At 39.2% G+C, this 18484-nt stretch overlaps 1 protein-coding gene across 4 annotated transcripts in view; it reads left to right on the top strand.

Moving 5' to 3' along the window:
• slain2 (SLAIN motif family, member 2) overlaps window positions 1–18484 on the top strand; it is a 71781-nt gene that overhangs the window by 34149 nt on the left and 19148 nt on the right. For all 4 annotated transcript variants that reach the window (XM_067988077.1, XM_067988057.1, XM_067988067.1 and 1 more), the window contains exons 3-6: window positions 8550–8717; window positions 10931–11092; window positions 14051–14416; window positions 15721–15864. In XM_067988077.1, the coding sequence (XP_067844178.1) occupies window positions 8550–8717; window positions 10931–11092; window positions 14051–14416; window positions 15721–15864 (840 nt within the window). The remainder of the gene's footprint in view (window positions 1–8549; window positions 8718–10930; window positions 11093–14050; window positions 14417–15720; window positions 15865–18484) is intronic.

Here is an 18484-nt window from a genome sequence, read left to right as displayed (position 1 = left end):
TTGGCTTTTACCAGAGTGTTTCTTGTACTGCCTTTTTCCCATATAAAGTCTGTTACAAGCAGATATATTGTACCATTCCTGTAACCTCACTGTAATACAGTAAATGTTTTCAACACAGCTATCAACTGATTCGTTCAACATTCTGAAAATATCTGGAACAAATAGAATCTAAAAGCAAGTAGTCTAATTTAAATATGGGTGAATGTAATTTTTTGTCTCATTTATTTGGACTGGCAACTATGGCATTTTTTTCCCTTGTTTCTATAATTCCAGTGTCAAATTACCGAGGTCACTACTGTTTAGTGACCTGTACTCAGCATTTTCTACATTAAAATCTTTCACAAATACAGCAGGACAAATGAGATGTGCCTGTTTCTCCTTTTCACTCCTTTTGAATTTGTTTTTCTAATGTTGCTCAAGGCAGTCTCCTTCATAGAAGTAAAAATTGTATATTGTTGCAAGGTATTGAATATCCTCTATTTTAAACTAAACACTACCCTACTTGTAGTTGCTCTAGTTGCAGTAGTAAAATTGATCCATTATAAATAGTATATAAGTGGAGACATCTGAAATATCCTAATCATTTTCTCTCAATTTTGTTTTCCTCCTGATGTTCACCCCTTATCCCCCATATACAGAACACAATAGCTGTTGCTGGTGTATAGTTTTATGGTGAGCGAAATCTATGCAGTGCTTCACTCTATATCTGTTTGTATAGGTGAGTTTGGACAGTAATTGCAGTGTGTCTGTTAACACCATTGTCAGCCAATGAGTTGGAGGCGAGGTGGGACTTACGGCAGGACTTACAGCAAACAAAGCAACCAGCAAAGCAAACAAAGTTTATTTACTTGGCAAACAAAGTGTATTTACGGAGCCTATTTAAAAAGCAAACAGCTCATGACCGAAACTGCAGCCACTTCTCCCGATGAAAGCAGGGTGATTTCTCCAGCAAAATGCAGTGAATGGAGGATAGTTACATTATACAAATTATGTGCATGAAATCAATCCCAGTCACTTACAACAATGTGGTCTCCAAGCATGATTGACGGGGGAATTGCCCCATCTCCATTCTGGTCAGGAATAGTGGCGTCACTATATGCAGCTCAGTAATTACCAGTATTTTAATAAGCTATCACAGCTAAGGCTGACCACCACCACCTCCCACACCAAATCCATACATCTCATTTGAATCCAGTCATGGGTCCATCAGGCCAGTCATGGTTTGACTATCTTTCTTATTTGAAGCTGTCAAATTTCAGGATTCTTTGGCTATTTCCTCACGAAGAAAACTTGGATATCGGTGATTTTAAAATATGTTCTGAGCAAAATCTACCTATAGGGTATTAGTTTTTTGGGACAGACCAATGCTAAGTCTTGATTCCATTGGTTGACAAATGGTAATTAATTTGCAAATTGAGAAGTGGTTTATTTGAAACCAAACAGTGGGTTAGTCATTACCAATGTCTGGTCATGCTGGAAGACATTTGTTTTTATTCGTTCACAGGATGTGGGTGTCCCTGGCAAGGCCAGCATTTATTGCCCATCCCTAATTGCCCTTGAGAAGGTGGTGGTGATAGTGGGGGATTCGGTGATGGTAATGCCATTTCAATGTCAATGGGAGGTGGTTAAGCGCTCTCTTGTTGAAGATGGTCATTGTCTGGCACTTGTGTTGCATGAATGTTACTTGCCACTTATTAGCCAAGACTGGATGTTGTACAGCTCTTGCTGCATGTGGGCATAAACTGCTTCATTATCTGAAGAATTGCAAATGGAGCTGAACACTATGCCATCATCAGCAAACAGCCCCACTTCTGACCTTATGGAGGGAAGGTCATTGATGAAGCAGCTGAAGATAGCTGCACCTCGGACCCTGCCTTGAGAAACTCCTGTAGTGATGTCTTGAAGCTCAGAAAATTGGCCTCCAACAACCACAATCCTCTTCCTTTGTGCTAGGTATGACTCCAGCCATTGGAGAGTTTTAACCCTGATCCCCATCGACTTCAGTTTTACTAGGTTCCTTGGTACCACACTGTGTCGAATGCAACATTGACGTTAAGGACGATCACTCTCGCCTCCCCTCTGGAATTCAGCTCTTGTGTCCATGTTTGGACCAAGGCAGTGTTGAGGCCTGGAACTGAGTGGTCCACGAACAGAAGTTGTACTGATTGTACCAAGTTGCATTCGACATAATCAAAGTTTTGTATATTTTGTATACTGTGGAATAAATCCGCTTACAAACCAAAACTAACGATGCCTCGTCCAGTGTTAACTTGGTCTGCTTCGAACAGGTTGGAGGAGTATACATGCACAAGACATGGAGATCCGGTACAGAGCACGAGGAAGTTATATTGCCGCAGTCCCGGGTCCTGCTGCTGCGCTGGCAGATAAAAGGCAGCAGGAGTCAACAGCAGGCAAACAGACCACTTGAGAGTGACTGCCACCACTGAACTCGAGTACAGCAGAACCAAACTAATAACGTCAACCAGCTTTGTTATTTGAAACAGTTGGTTCAAAATTTTGACTGATTATATAACTGGTTTCTTGTTACAAACTGAAATTATTTATTTGACTAATATTGTTAATATGCAAGACCAAATTGATAAAACTGCTTATATTTGGACTTAAAATATAACAACTTTCAATTATATAGCACCTACCAATGCAGAATGTCCTAAGGCGCTTCACCTATCCATAAACCCAAAACATGTCAGAGCCCATCTAATAGATGTTAGATACAAATCAGTTTTTCATCTAGTTGCAAAACCCCTTTTGACCGAAATGACCATTCGTGAGGAAAGCTGGCTGTTGTCAGTGATTTCTAATTGAAGTACATGTTTAAATAATTTTGTAATCAAAACATGTTTGTATAAGAAGAAGAAAAAAGCTCTGTCACAGTGAACCCGACCTTGGCGATGTTTGTATATTCTAAGTAGACAGGCTACTGCAGTAATCAAAATGTAAAGTGAATGCCAGGATCCCATACGTATAAATATTAAAAAGTTTTTCTTTTGGTTCAAAATATGACCCATCACTCTATCCTTACACAATAATGTCATATTTCAAACCAAAAGGAAAACTCTATATAGAATGTTTTAAAATGTAGAGATTAATTTTGTTCCACTTGTTTCCCTTTTACATTACAATCTTCAATTAGGTGTAGCTATGACCGCAAACTCTAACCTGACCCTGATAGCAATATAAACAGAATTGAGCTTGATAGTGAAAGCAGCTATAATTTCCAGCTATCATTGAAGGGGCTCAGTGACTCAGCTTACTTGGAGGCCAGCAACCCAGTTTGCGTTCCCTGACCTGCACACACACTCCCCGACCATTGGGAACGCATGTAGGTCATGTACAGTTACTGCTTTTGTAAGCTCAGTATTTGTTTTTAGTGTGCCGTTGAAGAGCTTGCCTACTTTTGCTTGCCTACTTTTACTTGCCCAGATCTTACAGGGTCCAAAAGTCCAAGCTTTGAGGCGTTTAAAGTAGTTTCTGACAGCTGTCTCAAATATTATCCAGTCCTACGGTATGGTAGCATAGTGGTTGTGTTACTGGACTAATAATCCGGAGACATAAATTCAAATCCCGCCATGGCAGCTGGGGAATTTAAATTCAATTAATTAAATAAAATCTGGAATTAAAAAAAAACTAGTATCAGTAATGAAACTACTGGATTGTCATAAAAACCCATCTGGTTCACTAATGTCCTTTATGGAAGGAAACCTGCCATCCTTACCCGGTCTGGCCTATATGTGACTCCAGATCCACAGCAATGTGGTTGATTCTTAATCGCCCTCTGAAATGGCCTAGCAAGCCATTCAGTTGTACAAGAAGGCGGTTCACCACCACCTTCTCGAGGGCAATTAGGGATGGGCAATAAATGCTGGCCTTGCCAGCGATGCCCACATCCCAAGAATGAATTTTTTTTTTAAAGTTGTGCAAAAGGCAGTTTGGAAAAATAAAATTGTGCTTCTCCCATTTAAAATATACATTTAGCAATAGAAAGCTAGTGTATTTTAAATGACAGAAGTGTAGTAATCATATAAAATATCAGTAGTATTTTAGAGGCTATTGATTGTTCAATAAAGTTGTTGATTTTAGTCACGAAGTGTCAGGTATGTTTACCCATCGGGGTTCAGATAAAGCTATGAACCCGTTTCACAATGATTATACATGGTTACATATTTCAGTAAGAGCCAGTGTTCCTTTAGGTCTGAAAAAACATTTAAATATCTCTGCCTTGTGACATTTTCACATTAATTATGCACTATTTTGCACAAATTTTGACTGCTATATGCTGTAATGATTGCCACTTATTTCTGGCAGAGAATAAACTGTTCCTGTTTTGTATCACTGTAGATAGTTTATTTTTATGTCCATATTACATTTTGTCCAGAACAATCAGGCATGTCTAGATAGATGCCAATCTCACTGTTTGCTGTTGCAGTCACTGAGAAGTCTGTATACCTCAACTGCTAATTTATAAAACTAAAGTCAATAGAATTAGCATTTGAACCTCTGGCAAAGTATCCAAGTAGCAACACCGTGCCACAACATGAATGTTACACTTACTCAGTATTCCACTGAACATGGGTATGCAAGTGTATAATAAAGCTTTATTTTAATGTTTTATTTATTCTTCTGATGTGAGCAATGCTGGCAAGATCTCTTATTGCTTATCCATTGTTGCACTGACAACTATGTGGTTTGTTAGGCCATTTCAGAAAGCATTAATAGTTAACCTTGCAGTTTGGGCTGGAATCACGTATAGGCGGGGATGCAGGTTCTTTTCTTTGAAGAGCATTAGCGAACTAGTTAGGTTTTTACAACAATCCAGCAGCTTTACTGGTCATTTTTCTCCTTTGGTACCAGCCCACAAATTACCAGATTTATTAGGATTAGAACTCTCAATCCCTGGGATGCTCAGTGCCATAACAATTAGAAAATCTTAAAGTCCTTTTTTTGCTTCTTTTGCAAGCAATTGGTGGTCTTGTTTACACATCATCTTTTACTACTGTGTGTGTGTGTGTGTGTGTGTGTATATAATGATGCATGATGGAATGCAGTGTTTTATGGGAATAAAAATCACCTCCCAAACCAGATTTTCAACTCACTTTTGTGAATCAGCTGACTGATCATCAGTTGGTACTTTTTTTCCCCATATTTTAGACAAATGTTAGTCATTCATTTGGAGTAGGATCATTTTAAATGTTATGAATAGGATAATCACAGTAGATGACATTTTAAGGAATAATCAGATAATTCAATAAAGTAAGCTAGGTTTTTTATGACTGCATAGGTTGCATTTCTAAACGTGCAGTTTGTATTACAGAAAGGCATGATAAAATGCAAAAATTAATGGTTGAAAGGCTCTTCTCTACTGTTAGGAATTTGGTTGCAGTAAACTTCTGAAGTTTTAATCGCCAAATCTTCAAGTGATCAGAAGTTTCTGAAGCAACTGAGGTGTCACATTGATCTTTCAGTCTCTTATTGGCCTTTGTAAAATTACAGTACCTAGAAGCACCTCTCGCACAATGATGTTCATGTCCAGCTAGTCATACATACATCTCTTTGTGCAGAAGGCCTCAGAGTTGTTGCATTACAGATGATCACCTTGAGCACAAACTCTAAAAGCTGAGTAGTGCTGGGGAGCCAACCCTTTCAAAAGAAGAGTGAGTTAAGACATTTTACTAACAGCTTGAGTATGTTATCTTTTGACATCCTCTAGTATCATATTGATTATATTTTGAGTTTTAGGTGTTTATTTTATTGAGTTTTGGTTTTTAATTTTTAATAATTTTTCATTTGCCCCAAACCTGGTGCTGTATTGATGCCTTTGTTTTCATATCATTAAATGTAAAAATCAAAATTGTGAATTATCAAGCTGTAAGTATTAGCTGCACACTACAGCCTGGGGAAACAAACATTCAAACAATGACTGTGGAATGGAGAGTAAGAGGTGGGAGCATGAATTCTGTTTTTGTGTTGCATACTTTTGTTCTGCTGAATTGGTTTTCATTCTGCAGGTAATCAGTTATAAGTTTATGGTAAGATTACATTGATGACCAAGTCGCACATTCAGCAATTCATTTTTTCAATGTTATCAAACACCACTTTTTTCAGTTGGATGGGGTGGTTATTGGGATTTAGCAGTTTAAACCATAAACACTGATTTATATTTGACTTTATATTGGATAATCAAAAAAAAACTGAGACATGACTTTTCTCCTGAAGGTGCATCCATCTTTTCCAGCCTCAATTTGCAAATGCCATTTCCTTTCTCAAATGGATCTGCTTAATTAACCTGCAGTAAACTTGTCACTAGCTGGAGGATTTTTTTAAAAACATTTCTAGCAAAGCCACAGATCAGGAAAATGTCAGATGCTTTAAGAATAAAGAATATACGGTCTTTTTGGAGGCAAAACCAGTTTAAATCAATGAGTTCTTGAATTACAGTAGTTGGAGACAGTATGGCTTTGTTCTTGTACATTAAAATCATTATTTATAAAATGCATATTTATGCCCAACTATTGGATCTCTTGGAATACTGATGGCATTTTGCTTGGAATAGTAAAATTAAATGGCAAGTCCCAGAGATTTCAATTTGGAATTGCTTTCATTTGAAATGTATCATAGTATACAATGTCTCGTTAAGTTTAATCAGAGAAAGTCTTACCAAAACACATTACAGAACTCTGCTTGTGTCATCTTCAGATGTCAGCAGTAAACCCTAAAGGATAATAAGTTTGACCTGTAAGAAAAATAGTAGCATTAAAGGTTACCTTTAACAAATCCTGGCATCCTATCATTAACAGCCGAATGTGCATTCTGTTTGATGCTAATGATCTATCTCGTGTGTTAGGATTTGTGAAAAGTGAATTGTGTCTGGCATCTGTTGTGCATGCTGGTTGGGTACACAAATGACCAACGTGATATCAGCTGTATCAAAATGCTTGTGTTGAAGTGAACAAAGGAGCATGTTCTATTACATATATATAAAAATTCATCAGAAAAGGGAAGAGTGCCAAAGTACTGGCAGACAGCTAATTTGATTCCTATATTTAAAAAGGGAGATAGAACCAGTCCGGGCAACTATAGACCAATTAGCTTAACGTCAGTGGTACAAAAGATAATGGAATCCTTACTCAAAGATGTAACAAGAAAAAGTCTAGAACCAAAATTATAATTTAGAATAGTCAGCGTGGATTTCAAAAGGGAAGGTCATGCTTGACCAACCTTATTGAATTCTTTGACGAAGTAATAGAAAGGGATGACAAGGGAAGTGTAGTACATGTAATATATTTGGATTTTCAAAAGGCCTTCTATAAGGTACTGCATAGTAGACTCATGACTAAGGTCAGAGCATGTGGAGTCAGGGGACAAGTGACAGAATAGATAACAGGGTGGCTGCAAAACAGAAAGTAGAGGTAGTAGTTACTCAGACTGGCAAAAGGTGAGAAGTGGTGCTCCACAAGGATTGGTACTGGGACCACTGTTGTTCACCATTTACATAAATAATTTGAACTCTGGAATCGGAAGTACAATTTCAAAATTTGCGGACCACACCAAATTGAGGGGTACAGTTAATACCGAGGAGGACTGCGATAAAATACAGCAAGACATTAATCAACTTGCAGAATGGGCGTGTAATTGGCAAATAAATTTCAATATAGATAAGTGTGAGCTATTACATTTTGGTAGGAAGAATAAGGAGGCACATACTGCTGGGATAAGAATTGAAATGGGGTAGAGGAGCAGAGGGATCTGGTTGTACAGATACACAAGTCACTAAAAGTAGCGACGCAGGTTAACAAGGCCATTTTTTTTTTTTTAAAAAGTAAACCAAGCACTGGGGTTCATTTCTAGAGGGATAGAATTGAAAAGCAGGGAAGTTATGTTAAACCTGTATATAACCTTAGTTAGACCGCACTTGGAATACTGTGAACAGTTCTGGCCTCCATATTATAAAAAGGATATAGAGGCGTTGGAGAAGGTGCAAAAAAGATTTACCAGAACTGAGAGGTTATACCTATCAGGAAAGATTGAGCAGGCAGGGGCTCTTTTCTCTAGAAAAGAGAAGACTGAGGAGTGACCTGATAGAGGTCTTTGATTAAGAAAGGGTTTGGTAGGGTAGGTGTAGATAAGATGTTTCCACTTTTGGGGAAGTCCGAACTAGGGGCCATAAATATAAGATAGTCACTAATAAATCCAATAGTGAATTCAGGAGGAACTTCTTTACCCAGAGAGTGGTTAGAATGTGGAACTCGCTACCACAAGGAGCAGTTGATTTAAAGGGAAACTAGATAAACACACGAGGGAGAAAGGAATAGAAGGATATGTTGATAGGATTAGATGAATTAGGGAGGGAGGAGGCTCCAGAGCCGTTGGGCCGAGTGGTCTGTTTATGTGCTGTACATTCTATGTAATTCTATTGATACAGGAAAGTTGACATTGCGATGAAAATATTTTAGCTCACATTTCAGAGATTTATTCCAGTCCTATTATGTATCACTTTAGGTCAATGTCACTTGTTTTTTTTTATCTTGCAGATAGCAAAAGGCGGAGTCTGTTCAGCAGCTCTTATCCTGCTGGTTACCCAAGTCCTTTCAGTCCAAGTGGAGGCAGCAGTCCCTATGGCAGTGGCTTCAGTTCCCCATCCTCCACGCCAGTCAGATCTACTCCACTCGTGAAGCAGTTGATAACCCCTGGGAGTACAGGTACAGTGACCTTCAGATCACAGTGGTCATTTAATAGGTTTCATAATTGTGCACCTGCTACTGTGTAATAACTTGGGAACTTAATAGAGGCAACACATTATAATTTCAGATGTTTGCAGGGGAATATACCTTTAGTTGCTAGTGGTTTTAAAATCATAATCCAAGCTTTGAATGAAGGCAACATTCCAGTAATTTCAAGTCACCTGTTTGACATTTTACTTTACCACACACTGGTAAGATTGAATGCTGAACACAATTGCAATGACAATTGTGACATTTTCCCATAGAGAAAATGTAAACCTCCACTGTAGTTCTTTAACAACTAAGGACAAAAATACTATGGCAACATTAGAGATATGAGCAAAAATCTTAAAAATACAGATTGTATAACTGTTGGAAGGTTAGCTTTTTTTCCCTATTTTTCAAATGTCTGCCAAATGTCTTATTTCAAGTTGTGTACCCAACACAGCTGATCAACCAGGGACCACATTCCTATCTCCTCACACCAGCCAAAGAACTCTGTCTGTGATGCGTTTTTGGGGGAGGAGATTTCCAATGTCCAGTTAGCTCTAGATCTACTCATGCAGATTTTTTTTTAAAACAGAATTTTGATGTATTGTTTTATTGTGGTGATGGAGGTGGTTGGGGCATGAAGAATACAAATCAGGCTGGAAAATCTGGAAAACAATCTAAATTGTTTTGCGCCTATGCAGGTTTGGATCACTGACTTTTGTACCAAACTTAAGATAAGTGTACTGCTGCTATTCACCTTCCTTCTTATACTGGGTTTCCCTGCGTATGTGCTTAATATTCCTGGAAGGGATTCTGTCATGCAGGCCCCCAGAGAGTTAGCCCAAGTGGTATTTCCTCCACTCTGGGCACAGACCATACATCAGCTGTTCCAATTAGCATATATCTTGTAGACGGTTTATCCATATTTGTTGCAGGAAGGGTTGTACTATTTCAAAGCAGGCAGAAATACCACCGTGATCCCTGCCATCAGTCATGTTAGTTATAGGGTCTCCTCACTCTCCAGCAGACGTGTCTGGCATTACTCTGCTTGAATTCTAAGACTGTCATGACCTTTGTAATCTTGGTGACTGACATCCAGAATTTTTGTTTGACCAAAACTTGCGTAGCAATGCACTCTTCTAGTCACAGCCCCAACAACATTTAATGATGGGTGGCGTTTGTGCAGATTGGCATATTCATTCCAGTTCTGGCCTTGCCAATAGCACTGGTTAAAGCCACCAACAATATTTTCTGTGACTGTGAATATGGCATTTATCCCTTCTTGACCTTCCAGAAGCTTTTGACCAGGTTGGCCATGTCATCCTCCCCCACTGCTTCTGTGGTCCACCTCAATGGAACTGCCCTTGTATTGCTTCATTACTATCTATCCTAACACAGCCAACATACCTCCAGCAATGGATTCTCCTCCTCCTCCTGTACTGTCACCTGCAGGGCTCCCCAGCGATTTATCTTTGCCACCCCCCTGCTCCTCATTTACTTGCTGTCCCTTAATTACATCATCCATAAACATGGGTCAGCTTCCATGTGTATGCTTGACAACATCCAACCCTACCTTTCCACCACTTCCCTTGACTCCATGATTAGCTCCGTACTGTCACACTGCCTCTTTGACATCGTCATGGGTGAGACAGAATTTTCCAAAATTGAATATTGGGAAGCCATTGTTTTCAACCTTCATCAAAAACTCTAAACCCTTGCTATGGACTCCATCCACCTCCCTGTTTGCTCACTCAGGCTGCCAATTTGTACTTTTGGTGAGCTATTGGGAAGGTCATGATAGGGCTTCAGATTTGCAGTGAATAATTCCATTTTTAATAAAATTACAGCATTCTTAATAGTGTTTTGAGGATTGTATTTCATGGTTCTGCCCACCTTTCTGTGAAAACTGCAACTTGAAGGCCTTGGTTGTTATCTAAGCTTCTCCTGGTAATATCCTTTTTGTACATCCTGATTCTGTTGGGATCTCTTGGAATTTTTCCATTGTGCAAAATGGGAGATAGGGTTAATAGACACAGAGATAGCTTTAGTGGTTATATAGGCCTCTCTCCTGGCTGGTGCTTCTGTGTCTAAGTAACTATTATGAGTAAGCACATTGAAATGTTATCTAACTATTGCAAATGCAAGGGACCACAACTATGGCAAAAACAAATTGGCAACTTTCCTCCTCTTATCTACATTAGGTCATTTTAAAGGGTCGGTAGACCAAAATCCTCCCATTAGCCCTCCGTCCTCTGTGGATAGTGAGCTAAGTGCTTCAGAAGTAGATGACGATTCATTGGGGTCTGGTTACAAGCTTACCGATGTCACGGATGTACAAATCCTAGCTCGGATGCAGGAAGAAAGTAAGTAGTGACCTGATATTTAATGTAAATTCTGATAACTTCAAGCCCTGAGGTACTACCAAAGTTTAAAAAAAAGTTGTTTGAAATCAATAAATTTAACAATGGATGTGTATTCTTGCCACGTTATGAGTGCCTTCTAACACATGCTTTTGTGTAATGTGCTCCCTCTTGGAGAAAGCTTCTTGTGCAGACTTTTTATGTAAGAAATGATAAGTAAGTTGTTTCATGGATTGTTCTTGTTTTCTTTTTAAATCACTTCCCTTTGTTAGCTATTGGTACTGCTATCTGATGGTTATGGAACATTTTGTTTCTGCATACTTCATATGCCACTGGATGGAGCTGGATAAACTTGATATTGGGGCTCAGTGATTCACTGTGAGAATCTACTATCCAGTATTATCTGCCAAGACACCTCAATTGCAACAAAGAAAAGTGAATCAAAAGTTGATCAATATGTTACTATAATATACAGATTAGGATCTTCAAGAGTGTGCTTTGAGGGAATAGCACGTGGGGTCACACAAAAAGTCAACATACAGGTGCAGCAGGTAATCCGGAAGGCAAGCTGAATATTGGCTTTTATTTCTAGAGGGATGGAGTATAAAAGCAGGGAAGTCATGCTACAACTGTACAGGGTGCTGGTGAGACCACACCTGGAGTACTGCGTACAGTTCTGGTGCCCTTATTTAAGGAAGGACATACTTGCATTGGAGGCAGTTCAGAGAAGGTTCGCTGGGTTGATTCTGGGTATGGAAGGGTTGTTTTATGAGGAAAGATTGAACAAGTTGGGTATATACTCATCGGAGTTTAGAAGAATGAGAGGAAATCTTATTGAAACATACAAGATTGTGAGGGGACTCGATAGGGTAGATGCTGAGAGGATGTTACCCCTCTTGGGGGAATCTAAAACTAGGGGGCGTAGTCTCAGAATAAGGGGTCGCCCGTTTAAGATGAAAATGAGGAGAAATTTATTTTCCCAGAGGGTCGTGAATCTTTGGAATTCTTTACCCCAAAAAGCTGTGGAAGCTGAGTCACTGAATACATTCAAGGCTGAGTTAGACAAATTTTTGATCAGCAAGGGAGTCAAAGGATATGGGGAAAGGGCGGGAAAGTGGAGTTGAGGTAAAAATCAGATCAGCCATGATCTCATTAAATGGCGGAGCAGGCTCGAGGGGCCAAATGGCCTACTCCTGCTCCTATCTCTTATGGTCTTATGGGTTGGTAGACCACTCAAATGAATTGGTCACAACTCTCCTGTATTCATATAGAGTCATAGAGTTATACAGCACGGATAGAGGCCCTTCGGCCCATCGTGTCCGCGCTGGCCATCAGCCCTGTCTACTCTAATCCCATATTCCAGCATTTGGTCCGTAGCCTTGTATGCTATGGCATTTCAAGTGCTCATCCAAATGCTTCTTGAATGTTGTGAGGGTTCCTGCCTCCACAACCCTTTCAGACAGTGAGTTCCAGACTCCAACCACCCTCTGGGTGAAAAAGTTCTTTCTCAAATCCCCTCTAAACCTCCCGCCTTTTACCTTGAATCTATGTCCCCTTGTTATAGAACCCTCAACGAAGGGAAAAAGCTCCTTAGTATCCATCCTATCTGTGCCCCACATAATTTTGTACACCTCAATCATGTCCCCCCTCAGCCTCCTCTGCTCCAAGGAAAACAAACCCAATCTTCCCAGTCTCTCTTCATCGCTGAAGTGCTCCAGCCCTGGTAACATCCTGGTGAATCTCCTCTGCACCCTCTCCAAAGCGATCACATCCTTCCTGTAGTGTGGGGACCAGAACTGCACACAGTACTCCAGCTGTGGCCTAACCAGTGTTTTATACAGCTCCATCATAACCTCCTTGCTCTTATATTCTATGCCTCGGCTAATAAAGGCAAGTATCCCATATGCCTTCTTTACCACCTTATCTACCTGTTCCGCCGCCTTCAGGGATCTGTGAACTTGCACACCAAGATCCCTCTGACCCTCTGTCTTGCCTAGGGTCCTCCCATTCATTGCGTATTCCCTTGCCTTGTTAGTCCCTCCAAAGTGCATCACCTCGCACTTTTCCGGGTTAAATTCCATTTGCCACTGTTCCGCCCATCTGACCAACCCATCTATATCGTCCTGCAGACTGAGGCTATCCTCCTCGCTATTTACCACCCTACCAATCTTTGTATCATCAGCGAACTTACTGATCATACCTTTTACATTCATATCCAAGTCATTAATGTAGACCACAAACAACAAGGGACCCAGCACCGATCCCTGTGGTACCCCACTGGCCACAGGCTTCCAGTCACAAAAACAACCTTCGACCATCACCCTCTGCCTTCTGCCACTAAGCCAGTTTTGTATCCAAAGTGCCAAGGCACCCTGGATTCCATGGGCTCGTACCTTCTTGACCAGTCTCCTGTGGGGGACTTTATCGAAGGCCTTATCTTGTAGCAAACTGTAATTTGGATAATTGTAATTTATAAATACTGGTTCATGAAATTAAAATGGATTGTTTTAAATTAGATTTCTTTTCCTCTGTATTTTTGAAAATCTGTTTAAATGTTATTCCATTTCTTAAAAGGTTTTTAAACATTCAGTTTAGAAGTTAGTACAGATGTAATCAAATTATGTTGTTGCATTCAATTTAAAGTATTGGTAACTGTTTAGAATATACTGTTCTGCTCCTATTGCATTACATAAGTACTAGTTGAGGCTATCCTTTTGTCCATTGCATTGATTGAGATAGTGTGGTCTAGTAAATTTAAAGTAGCAATCACATTTCTTTCATTATTCGTTCGTGGGATGTGGGCGTCGCTGGCAAGGCCAGCATTTATTGCCCCTTTGAGAAAAATTTCCATGCTACTTTGACAGTCAATTTTCAGAAGTACCATATTAGACAAAATTTGGTTTTCTTTTAATCCTCATTATGTAATGATTCAGTTTCACCTAATACTTTTGCTGTCCCTAGGTCTCAGACAGGAATATGCAGCTAGTGCCTCAAGACGTAGTTCTGGTTCTTCTTGCCACTCCTTGAGACGAGGTACATTCAGTGATCAGGAGTTTGACGTTCAAAGTTTAGAAGATGAAGAAGAATGTGTTCCTCATGCTCTGCACCCTCCCCTGAACCGATTCACTCCATCTCCACGGCACTCCCCTCGACCTTCTCCAAGACACTCACCTAGGAACTCACCGCGCTCACGCTCTCCAGCTCGGAGTCTGGATTATGGGAGAGCATCTGTCTCACCACAGCCCATAATTAGTCGCCTACAACAACCTCGTCTCTCTCTGCAAGGCCATGCTACAGACCTCCAATGTAATATTGTAAAAAATGAAGGTAAGTGACAGGCCAGTAGAGTTGTGGTGGACTTATTCATAAGTTCTAAATGATGTATGATATAACTGCTACATTGATTATCTGTATAAAATATCTAATAAAATCTGAATCTAATACTTAAATGATATGAACTGCTTTCTATAGATGCACCCATTTTACATGCTTTACATATCAGTGTTCAGTAGTTACGGGTAACCTGGCTGTTTTGTGTAATGTCATAGTTTCCTGCATTTCAGTATAAAAATGTTATGGCAGAAAAGTTATGGTCATTTTTAATTGTTTTCCCAATGCACTTGTACTTGCCGAAATAATGAAAAACAAAGAACTGAATGAACACCCACATGTGGGACTCACTGGACAAGGAAAAAATTTGACAGGCCGATTCATGTTTTCCATGTACAGTGTGAAATTTTCAGGGAGGGAAAGATAGGAAGAGGAGTCGGCCATTCAGCCCCTCGAGCATGTCCTGCCATTCAGTTAAATCATGGCTGATCTGTATCTTAACTCCATCTATCCTCCTTGGTCCAATATCCCGTAATACTCTTAACTAACAAAAATCTATCAATCTCAGTTTTGAAATTTTCAATTGAAATTAAAAGATCCTTGTAACTACTTAATCAGTGCACATATGATGGCATCTTTTGCCTCCCCACTCCCCAGTAGTACACATACCATGTCATATAGAGTATTAGATCATCTCAGTCTGTACTGATCCCTATGACTTTCAAATCTCCAGCTTTTTTATGAAGGAGTTAACCAGTACAACATCAATTTCTTTTGCTGTAAGGTTGTTTCAAACATCTGCTACTCTGAAGGGAAAAAATTCTTCTAATCTTCAGTTACAACTTTTAATTTTTATATGTAGTTCCGTGTCAACGTAGTCAGCTTTTATCTACATTATCTTTGCTTATCAGTATTTAAAAACCTGGATTGTGTATCCAATCCATTGTCTTTCTTCAGTAAAAACAAGTATGTTCCATGACATGCAAGACTGTCTGTAAACTTCAGGAGAAATGGAAAGTAACATTGATATTGACGGTACCAGTACGACAAGTTATTTCTTCATTGGAAATTTAGGCTAAAAAGTTTTTTTTTGCATTTTTTCATGCAATGAAAGAATTGCCACTGCTTTATTGAATTTTTTTTAAGAGAATACATATTCTGTTAATCTTTGATAGATTACAATATTCTATAAATAAGGAAAAACCCTTTCGCAGGGTTCAGTTGACACATTAAGACTTCTATCTTGTATTTTTAATGTGTGTGGCTAACCTTTGCCATTTTTTTTTTTTTTTCTGTTCTAGAAAAGTTGAGACGCAGTCTTCCAAATCTATCCAGGACATCTAATATACAGTCAGCAGAATCTGTTAAAAACAGTAGAAGTTGTGACTCAAATTTACAAGTGCCAAATGGGGGAATACCCCGAATTCAGCAACAATCTTCAGCGAGTAAGTCTGCATTAAAGTTTAAACAAACAAGTTTATTAATGGAGTTTCAAAAGGCCTTCAATGAGTTACCGCATAGTAAACTCGTGACTACGGTCAAAGCATGTGGAGTCAGGGAACAAGTGGCAGAATGAATAGCAAACTGGCTGCAAAACAGAAAACAGAGAGTAGGGTTAAAGGGTTACTCAGACTGGTGGAATGTGGGAAGTGGAATTCCACAGGGATCAGTGCTGGGACCACTGTTTTTCACCGTTTACGTAATAATTTGGACTCGGGAATCAGAAGTACAATATTAAAATTTGCGGATGATACCAAATTGGGGGGGTATACTTAATACTGAGGAAGAATGCGACAAAATACAAGATGTCATTAACTAACTTGCAGAATGGGTGTATAATGGCAAATTAATTTCATTGTAGATAAGTGAAGTGCATTTTGATATGAGGAATAAGGAAGCCACCTACTTCTTGGGAAAATAAGAGTCTAAATGGGGTAGAGGCACAAAAGGATTTAGGGATTCATATACACAAATCATTAAAAGTAGCAATGCAGGTTAACAAAGCCATAAAAAGTACAAACAAAGCACTGGGGATCATTTCTAGAGGAATAAAATTCAAAAGCAGAGAAGTTAAACTTGTATAGAACCTTGGTTAGACCACACTTGGAGTACTGTGCACAGTTCTGATCTCTACATTACAAAAAGGATATAGAACACTGGAGAAAGTGCAAAAAAGATTTACATGGATGATACCAGAACTGAGAGGGTACAACAATCTGTACCCATATACAACTATATAACAAAGACTGAACAGGCTGGGTTTCTTTTCTCTAGAAACGAGAAGACTGAGAGGTGACCTGATAGAGGTCTTTAACATTATAAAAGAGTTCAATAGGGTAGACATAAAGATATTTCCACTTGTGGGGGAGTCCAAAACTAGGGGCCATAAAGATAGTCACTGATAAATCCAATAAGGAATTCAGGAGAAATGTCTTTACTCCGTGAGTGGTGAGAATGTCTAATTCGCTAACACATAGAGGCGAATAGCATAGATGCATTTAAGGGGAAGCTAGATAAGTACATGAGGGAGATCAAAATAAAGCATAAACACCTGCATAGACTTGTTTGGCCAAATGGCCTGTTACTGTGATGTAAAATTTTATGTAGTTGCACCAACAAGATAGCTCATCAAGCCAAAACAAACCCCTTTGTTAGAGTAATTTTAGTGAAAAGTACTCATTCCTGTTCTTTCCCTAATCCATTTTAGTTGTATGTAAAAGTTTTTTAAATGTTTAAGTTTGGAAAATCCTTATTTAAATCCATGGCCAACAATACAGAATAGTCCTGACATTTCAGGCAGGGAGGTGATTTGAGTAGTTGTCAATTGAATCAGCCATGGACTTCATTGTCAACATCTCCATTGACCCACTAGGAATCTGCATCCTGTTTTTGTTCCTGGATCCTGATTTGAAGCTGTTAATCTATTTTCTGACTCTGCACTATCCAAATAGTGATGTGGGTTACTCTGTTGTCGTCCTGGGTGCAGGCTCTCTGCCTGAACGTGGAGGAAGTTGCCACCTGTTCCATTCACCGATTGGTCTTAGTCAATATCCCATGCTTCATTCACTGGCACTTTAATTCATATTTGAATTTTAAATGGTGTCAGTAAGATTAGGTGGTTGCTATCCCAGCAGGTAATTCCTGCACAGCCAGGTGGAGGCAGAGCACTGGCACTTCACACAACTTCCTGTCGAAAACCAAAGTAAGCAGAGAATTTGATTGTTCTATCTGTGATAATATAAATTTTGTGAGATTAACGTAATCTGCAAAGCAAATTTATTTATCACCAATATAGCTAGTTCTACACTGTATTACATTCTAACCCAATAATATTCTCCTTTTTGAAAGGTTTGAACTATGACTTGTAGTGTGTCCTTGATTGGTGGGTAAGATTACTGGATTAACCACAGTTAAGTTCTTGAGAATCCTGTGTATGTGAGTGCAGTAAGTAACCAATAATCAAATGGGTACTTTGAGGACTAAGCTTCATTGGTTTCTCAAGGACCAGACCAACTTTACCGGATTAAAAAATGAAATGTAAGAAATGGTGAGGTACAAAGATGTTTGCCATTTGTGTGATATGCCCTCCTCACCGAGTAAGATGAAACTCTACTGTGTCAAAATCATGTATTTCTAGAATTTTTTTCTACATACACTAATAGTTTGTAGTGTTTTATCAAAATGATAGTTTACCACAAGATTACTTGGGAAATGCTTGGCTGATGGCAGATAAGAAATCCTTGTGGTTTGTATCCATGAATGCATACTGCATTCTATGTTCAAACTGTTCAGGATTTTTTTAATTACCCTTTTTCTTGATGAGTTTTGCTGTGTCTGCGCCATTCCGCAACAGGACAAGGTAGTGACTGCCTTTAAAAGAGAGATGATTCTTGATCAGTGCATAATGTGCAATGCTTAGTGCTAGCCAGCAGATGTGCTCTGCAAAGATCTTCCTGCCCGACGTTATTAGAACAAAACCTATTTACTCCAGTAAAACTGTTGAGCACACTTGGATCCTTTGGAAGTCAATTCTTCCTAAATAGTTTTTTTTCATTTTTGAGAATT

This window comes from Heptranchias perlo, chromosome 1 (genome assembly GCF_035084215.1).
Source record: "Heptranchias perlo isolate sHepPer1 chromosome 1, sHepPer1.hap1, whole genome shotgun sequence".
In the NCBI taxonomy this organism is placed as follows: Eukaryota; Metazoa; Chordata; class Chondrichthyes; order Hexanchiformes; family Hexanchidae; genus Heptranchias; species Heptranchias perlo.
The sequence above is the reverse complement of the archived record's forward strand: the minus strand, read 5'-3'. Positions and strand labels throughout refer to the sequence as shown.